Below are 21,796 nucleotides of genomic sequence, written 5' to 3'. Positions count from 1 at the left end.
ATCTTGAGTTACAGCCTTGCTCCTACTTGTCCTTGCCTCTCTCTCCAGTTCCACCCTGTATGGAACTCCTTGGTACGTGTCTCCTGGTTTAATTCACTAATCTGGAGAAGGAAAAAAAAACCAAACCAAACCGTTTCCTTCCCAGGTTAGTGAGTTTCAAGGGGCTGCTAAGGATGAGCACCCCGGTAAATGTGAGAGAGCCAAGGTGGGAGCAGGCTGGGGCTCGCCCCGCGGGGAGCCAGAGGCAGCAGAGCAGTCCAGCTGCCTGTGGGGCTGCAGGCCACCTTGGGACAGAGCACACCGAACACTAAAAATAAGCTGGACACTTTATATCCATCTTGAATGTAAAGAATCTTTCCAAAACTCTTCAGGAGGTTTTACCCTTGCAATCATTGGACTCGAGCTTGTTTCCAAACTGAAGCACGTTTCACACTCTGCCTTCCCTACCCCCTCCAATTTAAGGTACCACAAGACATTAACCGAGCACCAAACGAGGAATTTGGTAAATGAATTATCTTAAATTACCAAATTATTCTGCAGATTGCTGTAATTACACTGGTCATATCTGTTTTTTGTTTTTACAACCGCCACCTGCCCCTGCCCCACCACACAATTATCAAGACACCTTTGGACTTCTCAAAGGTGGATAATTTTATACGTTACCAAACGAGACAACACCAGAGAATGCACATTTAAAAATACCATTTATAAAAAACAGAAATTTATTGCAAATTAAAAAAATAAAAAAACAAAAGGAACCAAACTCAGATTAGGTTTCTTGATAAAAATTATTCACACAGCATTCATGTTGTGATTTTTTATTTTATTTTGAAATGAAACCATTGTACATTGTACAAACCATAACTACCGATGGAATAAATAAGTGAAAAATTATACTGCTGTACAACACACACACACAAATCATAAGATGGAAAACGATTAGGTATTGAAGAAAACAAAATTCTTTACACCTTCTAACAGGCCCTTAGAGATAAAGAACATTCCAAAACATGACAATGCTTATGTATGAAGATAGCCACCCAAAACCGATATTTTATACTGCCTTGTTGATTTTATTTTTTGTTGTTGTTTTGTAAGTGCCAGCACTTTTTGGAATGTATAACAACTACTTTCCCAAGCATAAAAATTCCAAGGAATAGTTCTGCTATAAAATGTTTGGCTGAGTAAATCGATTATCCGGAAGGCCTTCCCACGTGTTCCACAAACTCAGCTAAATTACTTGCTTGCCTCTAGTTTCTTTTTTTTTTTTTTTCATATTTTTTGTTATTTTATTTTATTTATTTATTTGTAACTGAAGCTCCAACATTCAGCATTGTAGCAAGGAAGCACTTCTTGATATTTGCACTATTTCTAAATCATCAGCTGTATGAGAACTTTCAGTCATCTTGAAAAAAATTACATCTCTCCTCCTGCTCCACCTCTCAATGCTTTCAATAAACCCTTTTACAGTGAGTTCATAAAACAAGTTTTGGGTAGAGATAGGTCCAAGCCAAAAAAAGCTGGATTTAGATCTGGTTTCAAACCTCAGTCGATTTGAATTCCATGTTCTGGTTTGGTCCCATCTGTACTTTCTGGCATTAAAATGTGTTCAATCACATCCGTTGGCCCATAAATGTTATCAGGCACTTCAAAAAAAGACTAATAACAGTCTTATACACTATTTTGGATTTCTTCATACCAGATAATGTCAAAGTCTCTTCCCTCAGAGACTGACAATAACAGGTCTAAGGAACCCAAATCTATCTGCTTGTTCAGTTGTCTGTTGTCACTAGAATCTCTGGTTAAAATAAAAGATCTGAATGCATTCTGTAGAAGCTGTAAATAAAGGATTTCTACCTCAGAAATAAAGCCTCTAGGAAGATGGTTATGATGCCTTGTCTCGTTAGCTACAGAACAATGAACAGTTCTGAGCAGAAGCCACAGGAGAGAAAAGGAAGTTTATAATTAAAGCTGGTTGATGTCAATAATGCCAATAAATGTTTCTATCTAATGAAAAATTTGAGGTATTTTTAGTGCTATTTATATATTTTATTTCTTCCTAAAGTACAGGAATTAGTTCCTAAATGAAAAGTCTATTTACTCCCTTGGAAACGTCTACAAAATGAAAATTAAAAACTTGCTGCGATGCACCTGAAGAGAGGGATTAGTAAACACGACTACTTGTCCAAGGTGGCATCAATTTGTTTTGTTTTAGCATTAAGAATAATGAAAAGTTAGTAAATCAAAAATATTTAAAAGTTTGAATCTTTCTAGATTTGCCCATTTAATATATCAATAGAACTTCTCACAAAATATCACTTAAATCTGAATGTAATATACATACAAATCAATCATCATGGACCAGTTATCCACATTTTAGGCATACACACAATTCAAGAGAGAATTCTACCGTTTCATTGCATATATTGTGCAAATTCAGTTTTTGGCTCCTCATTTCCTTATTTTCAGAATGTTAATGGACTTCATGATCAGACCAGAAATCCCAAAATCTTATTAGGGAGCACGCTGTTTTCATGAATGATTTGCAATCAAATTTTATTCAATTAAAATCCAAAATGTTTTATTTCAACATAAAGGAAAAGTTGAGTGTCATAGGTTATTTGGGGTTCAATCCTACAAACATCTTATGGAAGGTCAGTATTGGCTCCCCACTCCTCCCTCCCCTTTTCCCTCCCCCCAGTTCCTCATTATTTTCCTAATAAAGTGGTAATTGCAAATGTAATGCAGTAGTCTAAGTGCAAGCCATTTTCACTATTGGAGAATTCAGACCTATATAAGCTTCACAAACCTAATTTATGAAAAAACCTTATCAACTGGAAGCAACTTCTTTTTTATTTATTTTTTTTTTTATCATCTAAAAAAGTATTTACAGTTTTTCAGCTTACAAACTACACTCAACCATTTCCAGAGCTGTGAGATCATATTTGAAATTGCAAATTCCATCTCCCACAGCAGGAGAAGACAGAGCAAGGGCCCGAGCCAGCAGCACGGATGGACACATGGATGGATGTGTGTGCATGGAAGTGGGAGATCAGGGCTTATTCCCTGGAAGTACAAATACCACTGGAAGACCAGACCCTCGTGACCTGATGCAGATGGTTCCACACTTCTGCTTGCCAGGAATTTGAGGGGAGCTGCACCTACCTTGTGCCTTTCCATGAGTTCAGTTAGCATAAGCACACTTCAACGTTAATTGGAAGAGAAGGAACATTGCTAACTGCAGTTAGGAACTGGGCTATGGAAACAACAAGGCTCATTTGCAAGACTTGCTGAAAGAGAATAAGGAACCCCCCCCACAATACAGTGTTTTCCTGGAACATAGAAGTAAACATCTCATAATGAAACAGTACAATGAAATCCAGTTCAGTGAAAACATGATATCAAAAAAGACCAATTGAAAATAAACTCACTGTGCATCAATCCCTTTGATCCTATTTATGTACATAGTGGAACTTTCCTGTAAAGCAAGTTGTACCCAGTACAGAGATCTGGACCTAATACTAAGTATTTTAAGTGCCTGTGTTAGAATATCTATTCAGATCTGGACTATAAATGGTAAACAGATCATGTTAACTTCTGATGAAGTTAAGTATTTAGAAGACCAAATTTACAGTTGCGAATGCCATGCATTCAATAAAGATCTCCACTATAGCTGCTAAAATAAAATATCAAGCTCCTTTTTCTCCTTGGACTCCAAGAGTGAAAATGGCTTCCTGATTTGTAGTTGTTTAAAAATTTAAGCACCAGGGATTTAAAACTTAAAAACGAAACAAAAACCCCAAACAAAAAAAGAAAAAAAAAAAAAAGCCTTACTACATGGCATTATGCAAACATAGGCCACTTTGCAAAGGAGACAGTTGCAAAACAACTTTTAAAAGTTAGCACTGTTTTCAGAACACAAGGCACAAAACAAAAGCAGACATCACGCCAGAACAATGAACTTCACATGAAAGCTAATACCTGACCTGTACCATCCTTAAATATCTTACAATGTTAAATAGAGAAATGAAAAAAAAATACAGCAGCAACATAATTGTAATTTTGACTTTAGAAACAGTGCGTAGACCCCTCCTGAGTTGTTTACTCCAACCAATTCAGAGACAGTAACTTAAAAGTTCTCAATGTTTGTTTCACAGGAAAAAGTTTTCAGTGTCTGAGAAGTTAAACCTTTGTTAGGCTTTCTTGGATTTTTGCTTGGTAACTTGAAAAGTTAGGAGTTCTGTCCTCATCCAAGAGAAGATGCTTAAGTAAGGTTGTTCTATAATTAAGCCCACTGATGTACCTTACATAAAAACTGACCAGAAAAATCTATAGTCTAAATCTCTTCAACATTTTGTTGGGAAGCCTCTACTTTCATCTTTTTAGAAGGTGGCACTCCTTCAGAGTCCTTAATGAGGGGGAAAAAAAAAAAAAACAGCCACGTTATCATTGCACTGAAGTTCAGGCCCCACAAACATCAAACAAACAATTCCCCAGCATGTGATGTGTCCCAGCCAAAGCATCCCTGGATGCCACAACATGTCCCAGTGCTGCCTTAAATCACTGCTCCACTTACATCTTACCTCAGCATCTTTGCACTTGTTGTCATCTACAAAGGAGCAAAGTTCTATTTCCAGGCTAAACCCCACAGTGAATATTCCAAGGAACAGCCTCGATGGAGGGTGCACTGAAACTGAGGACCCACAGGAAAAGCAGGAGGAGCAGGGCTCTGCCTGAGGATCTGCACTTGTCCAGCCCTGAGAAGGGCACAACTGCAAGGATCATTTCTTCCTCCCACCCACCCAGAATTTTTCAGTGTTTCAGTGAGTAAATAAACACCCAAACATCCACAAATTAACTCTCCTAACTGCCATGAACATTTACCTTTATAGAAGGTGTTCTACTTCTGAATGGTCCTCAAAGGGTCCAGTAGGTTTGTTCCAAGCATTTATTAATGTAAAATGTTAATATTCACTTAAAAACATGGTCTGGTTTAAGAAACCAAGAAATCCATCAGACCAATCTGGTTTTACTGTTCCAATTCTGTGAGATTCAAGCAGCCAGTTACCTGGACCACAAAACCAGGTACAGGCACATTTAACACTCTACAGCTGCTTTACTGTCCTCACTTTGGAAATTAATGGAAATACACAACTGTCCTCCTTATATTTGCTTTTAAGTAAAAATAAACTTTTCCAAGATCCATGTAATCAGACTATTGCATTTAAAGTTACCTGAGAGTTTTTAGACGCCTCTGTAATTAAATCATTTTCTCCAGAGGACTGAATTTCTGCTTTCTCTGAACTATTCATGGAATTTTCCATTGAAGACTGTGAATTCTGTTCATCAGAGGTATCTGAAATGGCAAGAAATAATTTTAAGCAAACAGATGAAAGCTTTCAGCAGGAGCTTTCCAGGATATCTTCCCATCAGCAACATCCCCCAGCACATCCATTTCACCCACATTGTAACCTTTTTTCATGAAAACACACATAACAAGTGTCTAAAGATGATGAATTAAGCACAAACTCCAGGATCACAACCCAGCTGCTGCCTGAGTTTTTCCTTCCTGCTGCTGGAGCACAGACCCTGGGATCAGACCCTAGAGGGAGCCAAGCTCCTGCACAGCCTCAAAGAGCCCTCAGCAAACCAGTCTGGCCTGCAAGGGAATTCCTTCAAACCAGAAGCAAACGGCTGAAGTGATACAACTAATGGATCTAGAAACCTGTATAATTTTTTTTTTTTTTTTTTGCTTGATAAGATATTTGAGATAGACTTTAGAAATTCAGCTAACTAGCTTAACCACTATATTTTTAATTCTGGTGGACGGGTGTGAAGAATTCCTCAAACCTATTATAGCTGTTACTTGCTTCCAGCTTTCACTGGGTTTTGGTTTGTTTGGGGAGTTTTTTTGTTTGTTGGTTGTTTTTTCAAACCCTTCCCTCTCTCAAAGCAAGACTTAGAGACTCAAGGTTAAAGCACCCATTTATTTAAACAGGGAACAGGGGCATGCAAAATGTATTTCTAGATCCCTGACCCAAAGATTATATGAATTTATTCCATATGAAGAGAAATGCAAGATCAAACAAAATTGCTGGACAGTTTTGGTTAATGAAGATGCCAGAACCAGTGAGTAATGGATATTTTTGTGTACTGTATAAAAAGCATCACAAGCATTTCTGAATTCCAGACAAAGTGATGCCCATCATGAGCATCTCAAAGATCACATTCAGTGAACTTGGGCAGAATCCTCTTCCTGTCCATGTCTCACCAAAAAGCATCTTCAGGCTGATAAAGAAACAAGGCCCAAGGGTCCAAAGAAATCTGAGTTTTGGTTTTTGCTGTGTATCTCTCAGCCCCCACTGAGCTGAGGAGCACTTGGCCATGTCCCCATCTCCCTGTGACAAATCCAGCCCCAGCTCACCACTGCTGCTCCCTTCCAGCTGCTCCTGATGAGACACTCAGCTGCTGCTGACCTTTGGCCAAGGGGATCCATGCCTGAAACCACCAACCCTCAAGCTATTCCAATGCCTGCAGGACTTGTTCACACAGCCGAATGCTTGAATCCACCTGTTTTATTTTATTCCTCATTAAGCATTTCTGACCACACAAAGTGGCTTAGAGGAACCTCCCTCATTTCAGTGGAGTAACATGGGACAGATGAGGTCATTAACCCTGTCCAGCTGAATAATGTCCCAACTGCAGGGCTCTGACTGATCCCAACAAGGTAGATAAATGTTTAATAAATTGTTTAACACAGCATTTAACCAACTGAAAACCCCTGCATTAAAAACAGGAAATTTTTGCTATTATGTCTCCCTTTCATTTTACAATACCTGGCTCTCAATCCAGAGGACTTGGTATGATTTTCCCTGAACTTAAATTTAACCAGGGGAACATGTGCAATGCTATGCAACAGCTTCACACAAGCAGGTTCAGACAATATTAGCCCAAGGAGTAAATCCTTTCTCTTTACTGTGGCCAAATATGCAAGTGGAGGTATTATTTGCTCTGATTTATTCCAATTTGGTGATGGTTCTTTTGTCAAATTTCAACCCCAGTTATAAATGACAACACTTAACATATTTGAGCACTCTGGCATTACCAAGATAAAAGTTCTAAATTTAAATTGGTCAGTGGAGCTACTGAGTGAAGAACTAAATCAGGAGGGCATAATTTAATTGCTTTGGTAGGGGAAGAATTCTGCCACCAAATCGTTAGAATGGTATTAAGGACATCTTTTATCTGTTATAATAGGACAAAGAAAGTTATCTTCCCACGAATATAAATACAGAGCATGTTTCAATTACCCAAAATACCATTGAAAGAGTGAGGGTCAGAACAATCCCTTAACCCACATGTATTTTTAATCTGTCCACAACTGCAACAGAATCTTGTAATGCTTTCAGAAAATTAGGACAGAACTCAGAGCTAACTTGTGAATAAGTAGCAAGCAGGATTAAGAGAAAAGAAAGCTTGCATTATAGTTTACAAAATTAAAAAAGTAATTTCAAAGTATCTCACCTCTATTTTACTGTCACAGTAAGGCATCAACTTCCAGAGATCTACACAAACTAATAATACCTTCCAGGACTTGTGTGATTACATGGTAGCAGCCATTTCAAAGATGATTTTAAATTATTTATTTTTTCAAGACTGAGATTTGAGAACAATAAACCAGTATTTTGTTTGTTTCTCTCTGAAAAGACCCCTGAATGTCAGTGTGACCTTTCCAGCTGTATGAAAGATCACCAGCAGGTCAGAGAAATTACAGCCCATTTTCACATAAATGCCGAGAATTCAGGAACCATCTCTTTCCAATTATTATTTTCCAGTTCTTAAAGTAGATAAGCAAATAAATAACACACTAAAAGATAACTTTTTTTGTTTGGCTTCCAAATGGCCCTCCCAGCTCACCTTCTGAACCAGGCTGCTCCTTTGCCTCTGCCTGAGTTTCGTCAGACTTGACTTCAGTGCCGTCTGCTTGTGTTGCCAAGTTCTGCTCTGGGGCTGGACTGGAATTGCTGCTGTTTTCCTGTTTTATTGGAGAAGCATCAGCTATTGAACTCTGGTTGCTATTGTCATCTGTGAACAGAAGAGTGAAAACCAGCCCAGTTTGATTTGACAAGATACAAAGCACACCTTAATTTTTCCATATTATTCCCTGATAACACATGATATAATTTAGCTCATTAAGGATCAAGTCCAATCATTTAGACTCACACCACACATCCAACTTCTTTCCACACCAGCCTAAGGAGTTTTCAAGCAGCTACTAAAAATCTAATTCTAATTTTATACATTAAAACAAACAGTGTTTTACTCAGATCTGATGCAAAAGAACCCAGAATTTTGAAATATGAGTAAACCAGATCAACCAAAGTGGCAGTCTCATATAACACAGGGCTGAGCCAGTTCATGCTGCAATTTCCAAATACCCATCACTCCAATGCTCAGATAAGCAGATATTTTTGAATTGAGTCCTGAAGGTCAAAAAAACCCCAACAACCTAAAACCCCTTCAAGGTGAAATGTAACATCCAGTCCCAACATCAACAGTTTCTAAGTGATCATTGTCCAGAATATTCTCTAGCCCTCCAAGGCTTGGATCCCAGTAATCCTCTGCAGCACAGATCTGTAGTTAACAGGAAATATTCTGCCTGTGACAGTGGTTTTAATAGCTCAATTATTATTTTACACAAAGCACTGAGGTGCAACTTCCTTTAAGCCAGACCAACATCCCTGGATAACCAAGAGGGAAGTTCCTGCTCCCTGAAGAAAACTCACCCTGCAAAATATTATGAATTAAATTACTAGAATACAAGTCAATCCACCTCCTCTGCATCTGTACAACCTTTACATCCAAAGGACTTCAGAACACAGAGCTGCTGCTGGGACCACCTCTCTCCAGAGCAGCCTGAAGTCAATTCAGATTAAGTTTATCACAAAATTGTACAGTGTGAAATTGTACAGTTAAAAACACAGGTTATAGTGATAAAAAAGCAAGTAGTACATTCACCTCATGGATGGGAGAATCAAGACTTTAAAAAATTAAATTATCTGACAAGCCAAAAGTTAAAAGGCTTGAAATAGATGAAAAATTAATCCAGACCTGCAAAACCCTTGCTCATTCCTCTAACTGCAAGACCCCACTTGCTGTCAGCCTGCAAAAAGCAACCATGAGGCAGCACAAATGCAAATAAAGCTGAAATTGAAAATTCACAACCCACTAAAAAGTGATCCTCTCTTATCAGCTCAAACAGTGCTGCATTCTCAGCCACAATTGTTATCCAAACACCCAGAAGGTAAAAACCTGAAGCAGAGCTGAGCTGTGCAAGCTGCTCTGTAATAAACACCAGGCTAACACTCAAAAGTCACATTTAAAAAAAAATTAAAGTGAAATAAAATTGACCTCATAGTGCCTGACTGGCAAACAAAAAATGTTTTCTTGAGCAGTGAATTTCTCAAGCTGAAGCAGAAGGAAGGCACCACAGAACCAGAGCTTGCTTCCTTGGCTCTTGCAGAATTCTCTTGACCTTAATCAGTAAGAGAGTTAATAAGTACAAAACCTGCCTAAATTATAGTAGGTCCCACTGAGCCTTTGGAGGATTTTTGGTTCTTCAAGCAACAAACTCTGTTGAGGTATTACTGCACCTGAGTGCAGTGCTTTGAATGGTAGATATTTCTAATTTTATTTTTATATTTAACTCCTCTAACAAAGTTTTCCCCTTACAGTCATAGCCCATATATAAACAACTGTTAGTACATCCACAGAAGAGAAGTCCAAGGTACCAAGTGAGTATCTGATGGTGTTTTCCATTTTGATTCAAGTCCATCCATCAGAGCAGAGGAGGATCTGAGGCTGTTGGTTTACACCTTCAGAGCAGTGTAAGAGGGGAACTGGGCCTGACCTCCCACTCACCATGCATGTCCATCATCCCTGGGGAGGAGCTGTTCTCTGGAGTGGTCACTTCAGAGCCACACTTTTCATCTTTGCCCTTTTTCTTATTCTTATTTTTCTGAAAAACAAAAGGCACCACACACTCATGAGACTGCAGCCATGCAGAGAAATCCAGGTTGCTGTGTAAAACCCTCCCCACTCAGCACCTCTGCAAGAACAGCTCACAACCCCAACTGAAACCCCCTCCTCCTCTACAACTGATGCTGTTTCTTCATTAAAACTCAAGGATGCATTAAGAAAAATCAGATTGACCCAAACCACAGAGCACAAGGCCTGCATGAGCTGTGGGTCCCAACCTGCTCCCAGATGAAAACAAAGGAAGGGACCGTGGCATCCATCACTGGGGGATCTGTGCCTGCTCAGGGATGCAGCATTTGCAATCAGGAGGTGATGTAATCAGACTCACAGGAAAAAGAGGCAGCTGCACTGCTTGTGGAGATCCTGCAGCTGAGGAGACCATGCAGAGCCTGCTCCAGGAACAATGCTCTGAGCCCACCCTTTGGTGGGGGAGAGAGACCATCCTCCAAGGGAAGGAACTGAACCACAGTCAAATACTGTCTAAGACTGCAGAAAAAACTCAACAAGTGACATCTGGAGGGATTTTCCTCTCTATTTTAATTATTAAGCTTATTTCTAAACTGTATTTTTACTTAGAGAAGAACACATTTTATTTGCTGATGCATGAAACAGAGGTGAGAGCACATGGAATTCTTTACCTTTGCAAAATGAAAGGTCAGAGGGGTCATGATCTCTCTCAGGTTTGGTTTTGTTGCTTTTTAAAGGTAAAAGGGACACTTTTGCCACAAAAGAAACACTGCATGTGACTGTGAGCAATTTAAGCTGACAGGTGTTTTTTAAAGAGGTTCAACCATCAGAGTGGTGAGGTTCCAGAACAACCAGGAGGAGGAAGAGCCGAGCTAATTGTAGTGCAGAGAAATGTCCAAGTGTCTAAGGAGCAACACATGAGGGGGGAAGTAATTTAATTTCTGTTCACCAAAATCAAAGACAACTTCCACTTGAAATAGGGGAAGGCACCACTCTCCTGTTTTAGTGAAAAGCAAATCTACTGTCTGGTCCTTCAGAATGGATGAATTTAGATATAAAAAGATGTCCACAACAAAATTTAATAGACAAAATTATCCCTTTCTGGTACTTATATACCAGGTAGGGATAATTTACATAAATAAATTATATTTACATAAAATCTACATGCTTGGGTGATTTGTGAGAACTTTCAGAGGAGCAGGACAGAAACCTTGCCAACATCAAGCCTGAAACAACTGCAGCTGCACAACAAGCTCTACTTGAAATAAAAAGAACATGACTGTAGGACACCAGTGTAACTGGTCTTAAACAAGTGTCCCAGTTTCAGCAAATCTGGAGCCTCAACCTAGAGATGATGGCTTAGAAAACACAATTAAACTCTGCACATGGAAACCATTATATAAACCCATTCTTCATAATAGAGAACCTGACTTTGGGTAGCAGTGACCTTGAAAATTCCTCCAGAAGCTCACTTAGAAATTCTGTTTCCAAGTCCCACAGCACCCACCCCTGCAGGCACAGCTGAACAGCAGGAAAACTGCCAGAAGCCCTGATCCTAAATATCCTAAACCCTGCACTCCCTCTCACACAGACAGCACAATTTTCCCCCACTATGAACTATAAATAATAAAATCAAGACCAAACATTTGACAACTAGAAAGAATGGACAGGTTTCCCAATTCCCAAGGGGGAACTTCAGAGAGATGCTGCCCAAGCACTGGAAGAACCCCTGAGGTTTACCACAACACTGACAGTCCCTGAATCTGTGGGACAACCAAAGCACAGAAAGAAACAAACTCAGTTAAAGCAATCCTAATAAAAAAAAAAATAATAGATCTTAAATTTGGAGTCTGAGTGAGACAAGGTCATGACAGTGTCTTTTAATATAGAAGTTTTCTTCCAAATAGGCCTTCACTCATATTTCAGGTAAAGTAAAAGCACATGACAGGCCAAGGAAAGAGCACCAAACTTGGGATATGTTTTCTATTGTGTAATTAATTTACTGTGGTATCATGGGTTAGTGTTCTCTCTACCACAATATTACAGTTTATATGATGAGAGCAGCGATCATTTTAAAAACCAATTTGTAAGTCCTATCAACTTTGATTTTTACCCTTATTTTTACGCCACACAAACAGTGCACACAACATAAACAGGATGCACAGACAGAACATTTATCAAGAGAAAGCACACATGACAACAGAAGCGTGTGCTGCTGTATTATTTGGCTGGACATCTTAAGAGAAGTGATCCCAGCTCCACAGGATATTCCTACACTCATGTCAAATGTTTTCCACCTGGTTTTGAGCAGAACAGCAGTGATGCACACATAGAATATCTTCCCTGCCCTGTTCCAAACCAGCTGCCTTCTTTAAATCACCAGGCAGAAAGAGGGGAAAAATAATCCATGCCATAACTTTCCCTCCCTGCCTCCCAGTTAGTCAGAGAAAGGTTTCAAACTCAGTTCCAGCTGCATGTCTAACAGTTATCTGAGAACTGATCCCAGCTGACTCCAGGGGCACTGTCACACCCTCACCCATCCACATCACTTGCTGTAGAGATCAACACCCCCCTGGAGCTTGCAAGACCCACACCAGTCTTAGCTTAAAGACTCAATGAAAATCAAAGAGTATTTCTTTTGACTTTGCCTAAACAGGAGCACGTACATCTGGAAAAAGCAAGATACTGCAGGATACTTACATCATCCACTTTAGGCTCTGTTACTGGTACCCATTTGTAAATCCTTAGGGATGTGTCGCCAACTGTCACCCACTTCTTCTCCCTACAAAATTACAATGCAGGAGAAGTTACACTTCAGATTCAGAGGAGAGTGATCTACTATTGTAAGTTGTCAAGAATTTAAACAGGCTATTAAGTAGGATGATCTCTATTACATCGTCTTTAGCACTGCATTGTGCAAATTGTTCTTTGCATTTCACAACTTGCTAGAGCACTGCTAACCTCCAGATTTCTCAGGGCTGTTACTTGACTGGGTGAGTAACTGCAGTAGCAGTAATAAGATCTGGATTAAAGATAAAGTTAAGAAGAACAGCAATTGAAAATGCAGATTTAATGCCTACAATTTTCACTTAAGTTTCTAGACAGCAGAAGAGGGTTTAGACAGACCAGTGTGTTTTGATTATCATGAAGCTGTTTAATGGGATTAGAAATCTAGATGCATTTTGACCATCTGAGGTTTATTTGGGGGGGCAGAAATTTGCTGCTGGCAATTTAATGCTCACTCCACACCCCTGACAGGCAGCTCTGCAATTCCAGCTGTAGGACCAAGAGCCTCACAGGAGCAATCAGTGCCGTGGTGCAGAATGAGAGCCCAGCTCTGGGGAAAAGCAAGGCTGAGCCTGGCAGAGAGGGGAAAGCAGAGCCTGGGCTGCTCAGTGCACACCCTGCCAGCCTCAATGGTGACAAAAGGGGAAGGAAATGTGGCTGCAGGGTGGCTCTGCCTCGGGGCTCCCAGGGCTGGGTGGAGAGGGATGCTCAGCTGAGGGATGCACTCTTGGCCTCTGCACATCAGGGCTTTAAAGAAGGTCCACAATGCCAGAGAAATTTCATCACGTTTCTGGGATCAGTTTTCAGGTCACAGATTACCACTGCTGGTTCCTGGGTTTGCAATGCAGCTCTGCAAATGGATCGATTAAAAGTTAACAACAAAGACCGATTCCATTAAATATTCAGGAACATCTGAAATTAATTTGGCATGAGATCTCAGGGTTTGTTTTTTTTCCCCATAAACATTTAAATAATAGATTTGGGATCCAGTTATAGATTAAAAAAATAAAAAATGCTCTTTGCAGGATGGGAGAAGCTGGATGTGACTCCAAATATATATATTTACATATATGTGATAGGTCCATTTTTAGAAAGGGCCTCCAGAATCAAAAGCAGCCCCACTGTACAAATGTCACAAACATCCTCCTGACTATTTGTTTTAGCTACCAAAGCCAATCTTATATTTTTCCTTTAGAAGAGGCATTTTCTTGTTTAATTAAGAACAAAAGCAAAGCTAAACTGTATATGACTACTTGATATATTTTGGCTCTGTCCATAATGATATTTTAATTGAAGTCCAAAACTATTTCAAATTCATTTCTTTCCCACTGCTCCTCATGGAGCAGTGTTCCCCCAATGTGTTTAGACACAGCCATTTGGGTACACTAGGTGGCTAAAGTATGTCAAAATCCAATTTCACTCTAATTTGGAGCTCTACATGCGATAAAAATGACAGTGGAGATGAGGGCATGTCAATAATGAGAGCATACTTAATTGTGAAGAGATGATCATGATATAATTTGGGGTTTTTTAAGGACACAAGACAAATTAGATTTATTTCTACTTAAGAAAACCTTTGAAATTATGGAAATAAAACCAACTGAGGTTTTGTTTTGGGTGTGGGGAGAGGTGAATAAATGCTTTTTTTTTTTTTAAATCAAGATTTTAGTCTTTTCCTACAGCAAAATATTACTTAGAGATGCTGCACTGGAAAACCAAAAGTTCAAGATACCTGTTAGCATCTCAAAGCAGCCTCACACAGCATCTTCACTGGACAGACTGTAGAACACAGGAGGAAACCTATATTAGTAACTTTTTCCTTCTAGTATTAAAGTTAGCCCTGACATTTTAACTCTTCTGAGCTTCTTACCACTTTAAGTTTTGATAACCCTCAGCTCTAGGGATTTTTTAACTGATTTCAATACACAGTAATTCAGACAACAACGGGAATAAGAATATTTTGTGATGGAAGTACACCAACATCCCAGTCCTGCAAACCTATGGCTAAAAAGAAAACCCAACATCACAGTGCTATTATGCAAATATTTTACTTGTGTAAGTATTTACAGTATTGACAGGTTAAGACCATGAAAGTATTAATAAGGAAAAAAAGAAGACAACCTCCTCTAAAACTTAATAAAAGCATTGGCAGCACAAACACAAATTTGTTAACAAAGAAACGCAATGACTTTCAGACATTTAAGATCAACAGGGTAAAATCATTTCAAGATTTATGACATTCATTGCAAATTAAGCTTAGAATATTATCTGTAATACTTACTGCCTTACCATTTCAAAACAAAACCCAAAATCCAACCAAGCAAACAAAAACCCCAAACCCACTTCTACTCTGAACAGTCACTTTTTAATCTTTTGTGCAAAGACACCATCCCAACCTGCTGACCAGGGACTTCCCTTTTCACTCAGTGAGAAATGACAATTTACTGGTGCTGCCCAGGGCAGCGAGTTTGGGGAGGGCTGCACAAATCACAGAGGATCCTCACTGGCCCAGTGATGGAACAGGAATGAGGAACTCATGAACTCTTGTGCTCAGTCTGTTGTGAAACCTTGAACAGTTTCTTCACCTGTTTTCCTGTCGGCTGCACCCACCCACCCCACGGTCCTGACCAGAATTCCGCCCCCATCACTCAATTCCACCTTTGATAAGTGATGACTGAGCAGTATCTGTAATTGCACCATCCCTGTCAGTCTCTGTAGGTTGGTCTCTGTGTTGACTGTTGGACTGGAAAAGATGGCTAATGGAACACCATCAACCTGACACTTTATCAGGCTAAAAATATGGCAATATTCAATTTTACTTGTCCATGTCTAGCTGATAAACTCCACAGTTTTACAAAAAAACCCATTTTGCCTGTTTTCAAAGCTCTCCTGTTTCTCCATGAATGACTCAGGAGTAACAACAGAAAATGAAATATATACAATAATATTTTTTTTTTAATCTTCCACACTGAGAAGTATCTTCGATATTTTAGTTATAGTAAATTCAGAAACTAATCAGTGCAACAGAAACAAACCTTTACATTTTTCTGAAATTGTGTAAAAGCATTTTTAAATTCTAAACTATATCTGCACAGCATTTAAAGACAGCCAAGGGTACAAAGGGTAACCATTAGTATCAACACTTCTTCAGTGCTTATGCCTGAGGCATACTAATATCTCAGAACTTACATCATTATATACCCAATTCCCCATGCTAAATAATCCAAGACTCTCAAATATATTTATACTTTGTTTAATAACACTAAGGCTCCACAGATGAACATCAGATTCCACGTGTAAAAGTAATATATGGGTGAGCAAACACAACAGTGTATATTACACTTATACAGAAAGTGTCAAGGCAGCTTCTGCAGCAGCAGTGAGTGCCAGAAACATTTGATGGCAGAGACACAGAAAGCCTTTACTGCCAATATATCACTCAAGGAAAGGCTTTCCCACTTGTCTGGCCTTTTCCCATGACTACCATTCATCACAGCGAGCTGCATTTACACACGGATTTGCTCCCACATACCCCATCTTCTGCTGGTGATCACGAAGTGACGTCATAATGCTGAATTTATCACATCACACTCACTTGCATTGCAACAGAGTTTGGTGAAAATCACAGAATTATGACCTCCCTGTGGGATCAAGCAAAAGAGAAAGGGGATGGGAAAGAATATGCCATTATTATACACAAAAAGTGCTGTCAGATGCACAAAAACTGATTTTTTGAAGCGTAGGCTTGCTTTTCCGAGCACGCCTACCGCTGAGTAGATGTTTGTCTAGTGACTAACGTGAAGGAGCCCCAAACACACATGGTGTTTATTGAACAGGCTGCAAATCCAATCAAGTGCCATGCAGAGAGACTGGACAAGGACATGTGCTCACAGGGACCTTCTCTCTGGGTTTATCTAAGTACAGCACATTTGGGGAGCCCCCTGTAATGTGCACGTGGCTTAAAGCAAGCCCTGCTTGGTTCCACCTGGCCACAGGCACCTTGCTCAAGCAGAGAGAACCATGGCTCACACGTGCCAAAACTCCACCTTCAGCTCCCACTGAAGTCAAGAGAAATAATTCAAGCAAGAAAAAAAGAAAGGTATTATAATTCAAGCATGGTAACAGTGTGTTTGGGCCACTACAGAACTCCAGTGCATTCCTGCACATATACTTGGTATTTTTACTTCAACTGCCACTGCTTGAACGACAGTCTTAGGAGAAAACCCACCACAGACAGGCTAAAGCAGGGAGGTGATCTGGGGGTAGCAAACAGCCTTTTCCAAAGACATCTTGTTAAGGAGTTCTGTGCCATGACTCCTTTTCAGAGAAAGCCTATTTGAAGGAGGCACGAGCAGCAAAACCTGCAGAAACTCAATCTCAGAGCATTACATACCACACAAAAGCATTTTAGCAAGTCTGAATGGAGACAGTGAACAGAAAAGCTACAGCAGCACTGCCTAGAAATCCTAAATAGCCACAGCTCAGGATCCCAGCCAATGGCACCAGGTAAAACAGACTGTGGGCACTTTTCCCCTCAACTTTCTCCAGGTACTTTCAGCAGTTGTCCAGGTTCACCTCTTCTTCCTAAGGTGTTATCACCTGACAGATCAGGGCTTTGATGGGTCAGAAAAGGGTCAAAGCACTCCTGAGAAATACTGCAATTCAAAGGGAAGGCAACACAGTGGGATTTCCTGATTCCTGGTGCCTTCTCTAAAGCCAGGGTTACCTATCCTCACCAGGTATTCCAGAGCTGCATCCTTACGTGTCTGCACAGCTGTCCTAAAGTCCAGCAGTGCTCTGTACCCATGCAGATTATTTCACTGCCTCCCAAGACATCCTACCACTTATGCTTTCCCCCTGCTCATTCCTTGTCTCAGTAGATGTCTGTATTTTTCTTCATTTAATAAATCAGACTTTGACACAAACCAAGAGTGTCTTCAGTATTTTTCTAGTGCTGGTTGAGGGCACAATAGTTTTTGCCCCTCTCTTCTTGAGAGCCCACTTGGAATCTACATGTACCCATCAACCTTTAAAGACAAAAAGAAAAATCCTGTACCGTTTATTGAGACAAAATAATCTCGGAGGATTTTTTAAAATAGACTGACAGAAGAATTTTAAGTACTGTTAAAGAAAGGTAGAACTGTTCTCTTACTGTGGAAATTTAACATTTCTGCCACACAAACACAAGGCAACCATGTATTCTGTAAGCCACGTGCTGTGTGTTTTCCAAAACAGATGCTCATTCATGGTGGTTTAAACAAAGGAGATAAGGTTACAGTAATCTCAAGATAAAAACGTAACAATTTCACTGTTTACTACGAAGTTCCAGCAATAACCAGAAGTGCCACGAGCTCCGTGAATGGGCAGGAAAACAGGGGATCTGCATCCAAGTGCTGGCTGTCCAGGAACACTGATTTCCTGAGGAACAAAGTCTGCCCTGATGGAAGCTGCCTTCCAGCAGGCACATTCACAGACGTGGCAGCACAGGGATTTAGGAGCAGCAGGCCCAGCAAGGTGCTGCACACCTGCCCAGGTGGACAATGCCTTGGATAAAGCCACCGTCCCCTCGGGTGAGTCCACAGCCTCATCTGCCTCCCTGCCCATCCCTGGCACGCACTGCTCCGAGCACACAAGTCTCACAAAACTCTGTTCTAGGAAATGCTGGACACAAGGTATTTTAATTTTCAGCGGCTGCGTTTCCACAGAAGAGCTGTGGATGGCAACAAATTGCTCCCATTATGCAAATGAAACTGCACACTTGGAAATTGCCGATGTGGCTCTTCTGAAGATGCAGGAATTGCCAGTGTGGAAAGTTCAATTTAACAAGCCAAGTCTTCTCAAAACACTGAAACCACAAAACACAGAATCTCTCTAGCTAATTTCCCACTGTATTTGACTGCAGGTGGAGGGGGGTAACCATGAGATTCACCTCCAAATTATTATTCCTTTAAAAAATAAGAAAATTGCTTTATATAAATACTTCCACAAAAAGTTGTATCGATACATCTGACAATAATCAACAGAAACACTGCATGACTATACAGGAACCCTCTATAGCCAAGCTGTCTATCGTGAAGGTTAAAATGTAGAGAAATCTATTTATACCATAAGATTTCTGTTTTACAGAAAGAGCCATAGCAACTGGCATGATGGCAGAGAGTCCTTGCCAAGAAAAAAAAAAAAATTAGGTATTTTGTTGAATGGCCAAGCTTCTGTCTCTACTCCTCTCTGAATTCCACAAACCAGGATTCAAAGGGAGCGTGCTGCGCTCATGAATGAAATACCTACAGCCAGAACAGTCCCACACATCCAAGCACGCTCCGGCTGGAACAAAAGTCCTGTCACACCGCTGCACATTGTTCTGACCTTCCAAAGCCGGCCCAGCAGTCAGCAAACTGCACTTAAAAACAACACCCGAGTAGAAGAGAGTTCCTGAAAGCACCCGAGCTGCGGAGCTGGGGCTGCTCCGGCTCCCCACACAAAGGCCGGGCTCTCTGAAATCCCCATCCCGTGCCCGGCGCTCCTGGACACACGTCCCGATTCTTTGTCCGGCTCACGCCAAAGGGCCCGTTCGTGTGCTCAAGGCCATTTAAAACTTAACAATCCATTTCACCCTAATACGAACACGTTCAACTCTGTATTTTGCTCTTTTTTTAACGAAAACAAAGCGTTAGCCAAGGAGGACAATAGAAGTGTCCCCTTGATTTCAAAGCTGCAAACCAGCTGAGGGATGAACAGTAACAATAACGCGAGGGATTTCCCCGTGGATTCCAAATGTTTAAAGAAAGTATTTTAAGATACATGCACAGAGACTGCTGAACAGTCTCAGCCAACTTGCTGGAAGAAAGATTCACTCTTGAGCCACACCGGCACCGCTCTTTATGCCATCCCAAATCCCCGGACCGACCATGCACAGCACGGCGGCGACCGCCGTACTGTATTGTTTAAACACCTCGTGAGGGTTTTTCTAACAAAAGCAAGGAAAAAAAGACAAAAGCGGGGAAATGCCAAAAACGCGTTGAAGGCCTAACAAAAGGAACGTATTTCACACGGGGAATAACCTTTAATTTTATGATTTACGAGAGGTTCCAGGGGCACTTCGCGCTCTCTCCCGGAGCGTCGGTGGGAGACGATCGCGCTCGGGTTCGCTGCGCTTTTACGCGCAAAGCCCGGGAACTTGGGAGGTAAAATCAGTACACAAACAGGCAACGGCAAAAAATAAACTCTCGGGAGCTTCACAGGGGTATTCTTAACGTGTTTTCTTTTTTTCCAGGACACTTCTCCGAGCACTATTTCCACCCAAAAGAGCGGGCGGCGGAGCCTCCCCGGGCCCGCTCCTCGGGCCCTTTGTAGGGGCCGGCGGCGGGAGGCGCCCGGCCCGACCCTGCCGCCCGCCCATGCCCGAGGCGCCCGGCCCGGGACCCGCGGCGAGGGGCGGCGGGCCGGGGTCCGCGGGGAGCGGCGGGGGGCGGCGGGGAGGGGGCTCGGCCGCACAATGGAGCCGCCTCTCGCCCTCACACGCCGCCGCCGCCTTCATGTGACTCGCCGGAGCGAAATGGCTGCTGGGTGCCGCCGGCTCCCCGCCCCCCGCGGCCGCCGGCGAGCTCCGGACCCGCGCGGGGCCGGCGCGGGGCGCGGGGGGACGCGGGCGCGGGGTCCCGGCGCGGCGCGGCCCGCTCACCATTTGCGCACTTTCTCGATGGCCGCCATCACCCGCTTGATATCATCCTTCGCCCGGCTCCGGGTCTCGGCCCGCACCGACCGGCCCGACATGCTGCTGGGGGGCGGCGGGCTCGGCGGGGAACGCGGCGCTCGGCGCGGCCGGCGGCTCGGTCCGTGTGTCGGGGCGCCCGCCCGCACAATGCCGGGGCTGCGCGGGGCTCGGCACGGCTGCGCTCGGCGGCTCCGCTCGGCTCCGCCCGCCCGCCCGGCGGGGCCCGCGCTCCGCGCACGCGCGGGGCCGGCGGGGAGGGGAGGGGCGGGCGCCGTGAGGGGACGGCGGGTGGCGGGAAGGGCGGCCGGGCCGTGAGGGAGGGAAGCGGGCTCCGACCCCCGCGCGGCTGTCGCGGCTGAGGGGACACCGCGGAGCCGCGGGCACAGCGAGCCGCCCCCGGCGGGGACCTGCGGAGGAGGTGCCGGGCGGGAAGGAGCCCGCGCGGGGGAGAATCCGGAGGCGGCCGCCGGCCCCGCGCGCGCGGCTTCCAGAGCTCCCGTGGCTGTTTTTCCTCGAGTGTTCGCCGGAGCGAGCACAAGACAACGTTCTTTCCCCACTTCCACCGAGCTCAGGCCGTAAGTTACCCCAGAACTAAAAAGTTTATCCGATTTCAGCTCGCCACCACTCTAAAGGGTCATCAAGAGCTGCCCAGGGAGGCGGTGGAATCGCCTCCCCTTTAGGGAAAGAGTGGATGTGGCACTTGGTGCTGTGGTTTACTTGACAGGGTGGTCACCGGTCAAGGCTTGGATCCCAGAGATCTTTTCCAACCAGATTGATTCTCGTGATTCTGTGATAAACCAATGCAGTCCAGCAGCATCAAGAACACAGTTTTACATTTTACCATTTCACCACAAAGCAAAATCCAGTCCTAAAATCCAGGGCTTTTAAAAACCTCCAAGCACTTTACATAGAGATAATACCTATTTTTGTACAGGGCAGTGACAGACACCCATCCCACCCTTGGCCACTTGCTGTGACAGACCTTGAACATGGGGATGGGTGATGAAGTCCCCTGTTTCACACGAAGCATAAATCCATACTTAGCAGATTTTGGTTTGTTGTTTTTTTTTTTTTTTTTTCCCAGTGGTTATAAAGTTTCTCAGCTGCTTTAAGTAATTCCAGTAATATCCGTGGAACTGGGTTGCTTTTGAGCAGTGGAGGCTCAGCTCTGACAGAGATCCATGGAAGTACATGAACATAAAGGCTAAATGAGTTACATGGGAGGTGATGCTCTGCAGGAAATTTGTCACAGACCTGTGAGCTCTGGTGTGGTACTGCTGGACTCCTTCA

The 21,796-nt window shown here is 42.5% G+C and overlaps 1 protein-coding gene across 2 annotated transcripts; it reads right to left on the bottom strand.

Moving 5' to 3' along the window:
* Window positions 1-802: 802 nt before the first annotated feature.
* BCL7A (BAF chromatin remodeling complex subunit BCL7A) lies at window positions 803-20,733 on the bottom strand. 2 transcript variants are annotated; one of them, XM_077187748.1, is made up of 7 exons: window positions 20,474-20,733; window positions 16,325-16,433; window positions 12,706-12,787; window positions 9,922-10,018; window positions 7,918-8,085; window positions 5,235-5,356; window positions 803-4,408 (listed from the first exon to the last, which is right to left on the bottom strand). In XM_077187748.1, the coding sequence occupies exons 2-7, from the start codon at window positions 16,357-16,359 to the stop codon at window positions 4,337-4,339; spliced, it is 576 nt and encodes a 191-aa protein (XP_077043863.1). In that variant the 5' UTR covers window positions 16,360-16,433; window positions 20,474-20,733; the 3' UTR covers window positions 803-4,336. The 2 variants fall into 2 exon arrangements, with proteins under 2 accessions (XP_077043863.1, XP_054501945.1); XM_054645970.2 differs by lacking the exon at window positions 16,325-16,433.
* Between the last annotated feature and the right edge of the window lie 1,063 nt (window positions 20,734-21,796).

The sequence above is a fragment of the Agelaius phoeniceus genome, chromosome 18, assembly GCF_051311805.1.
Source record: "Agelaius phoeniceus isolate bAgePho1 chromosome 18, bAgePho1.hap1, whole genome shotgun sequence".
NCBI classification, from domain to species: Eukaryota; Metazoa; Chordata; class Aves; order Passeriformes; family Icteridae; genus Agelaius; species Agelaius phoeniceus.
This window is presented reverse-complemented; position numbering and strand designations above follow the sequence as displayed.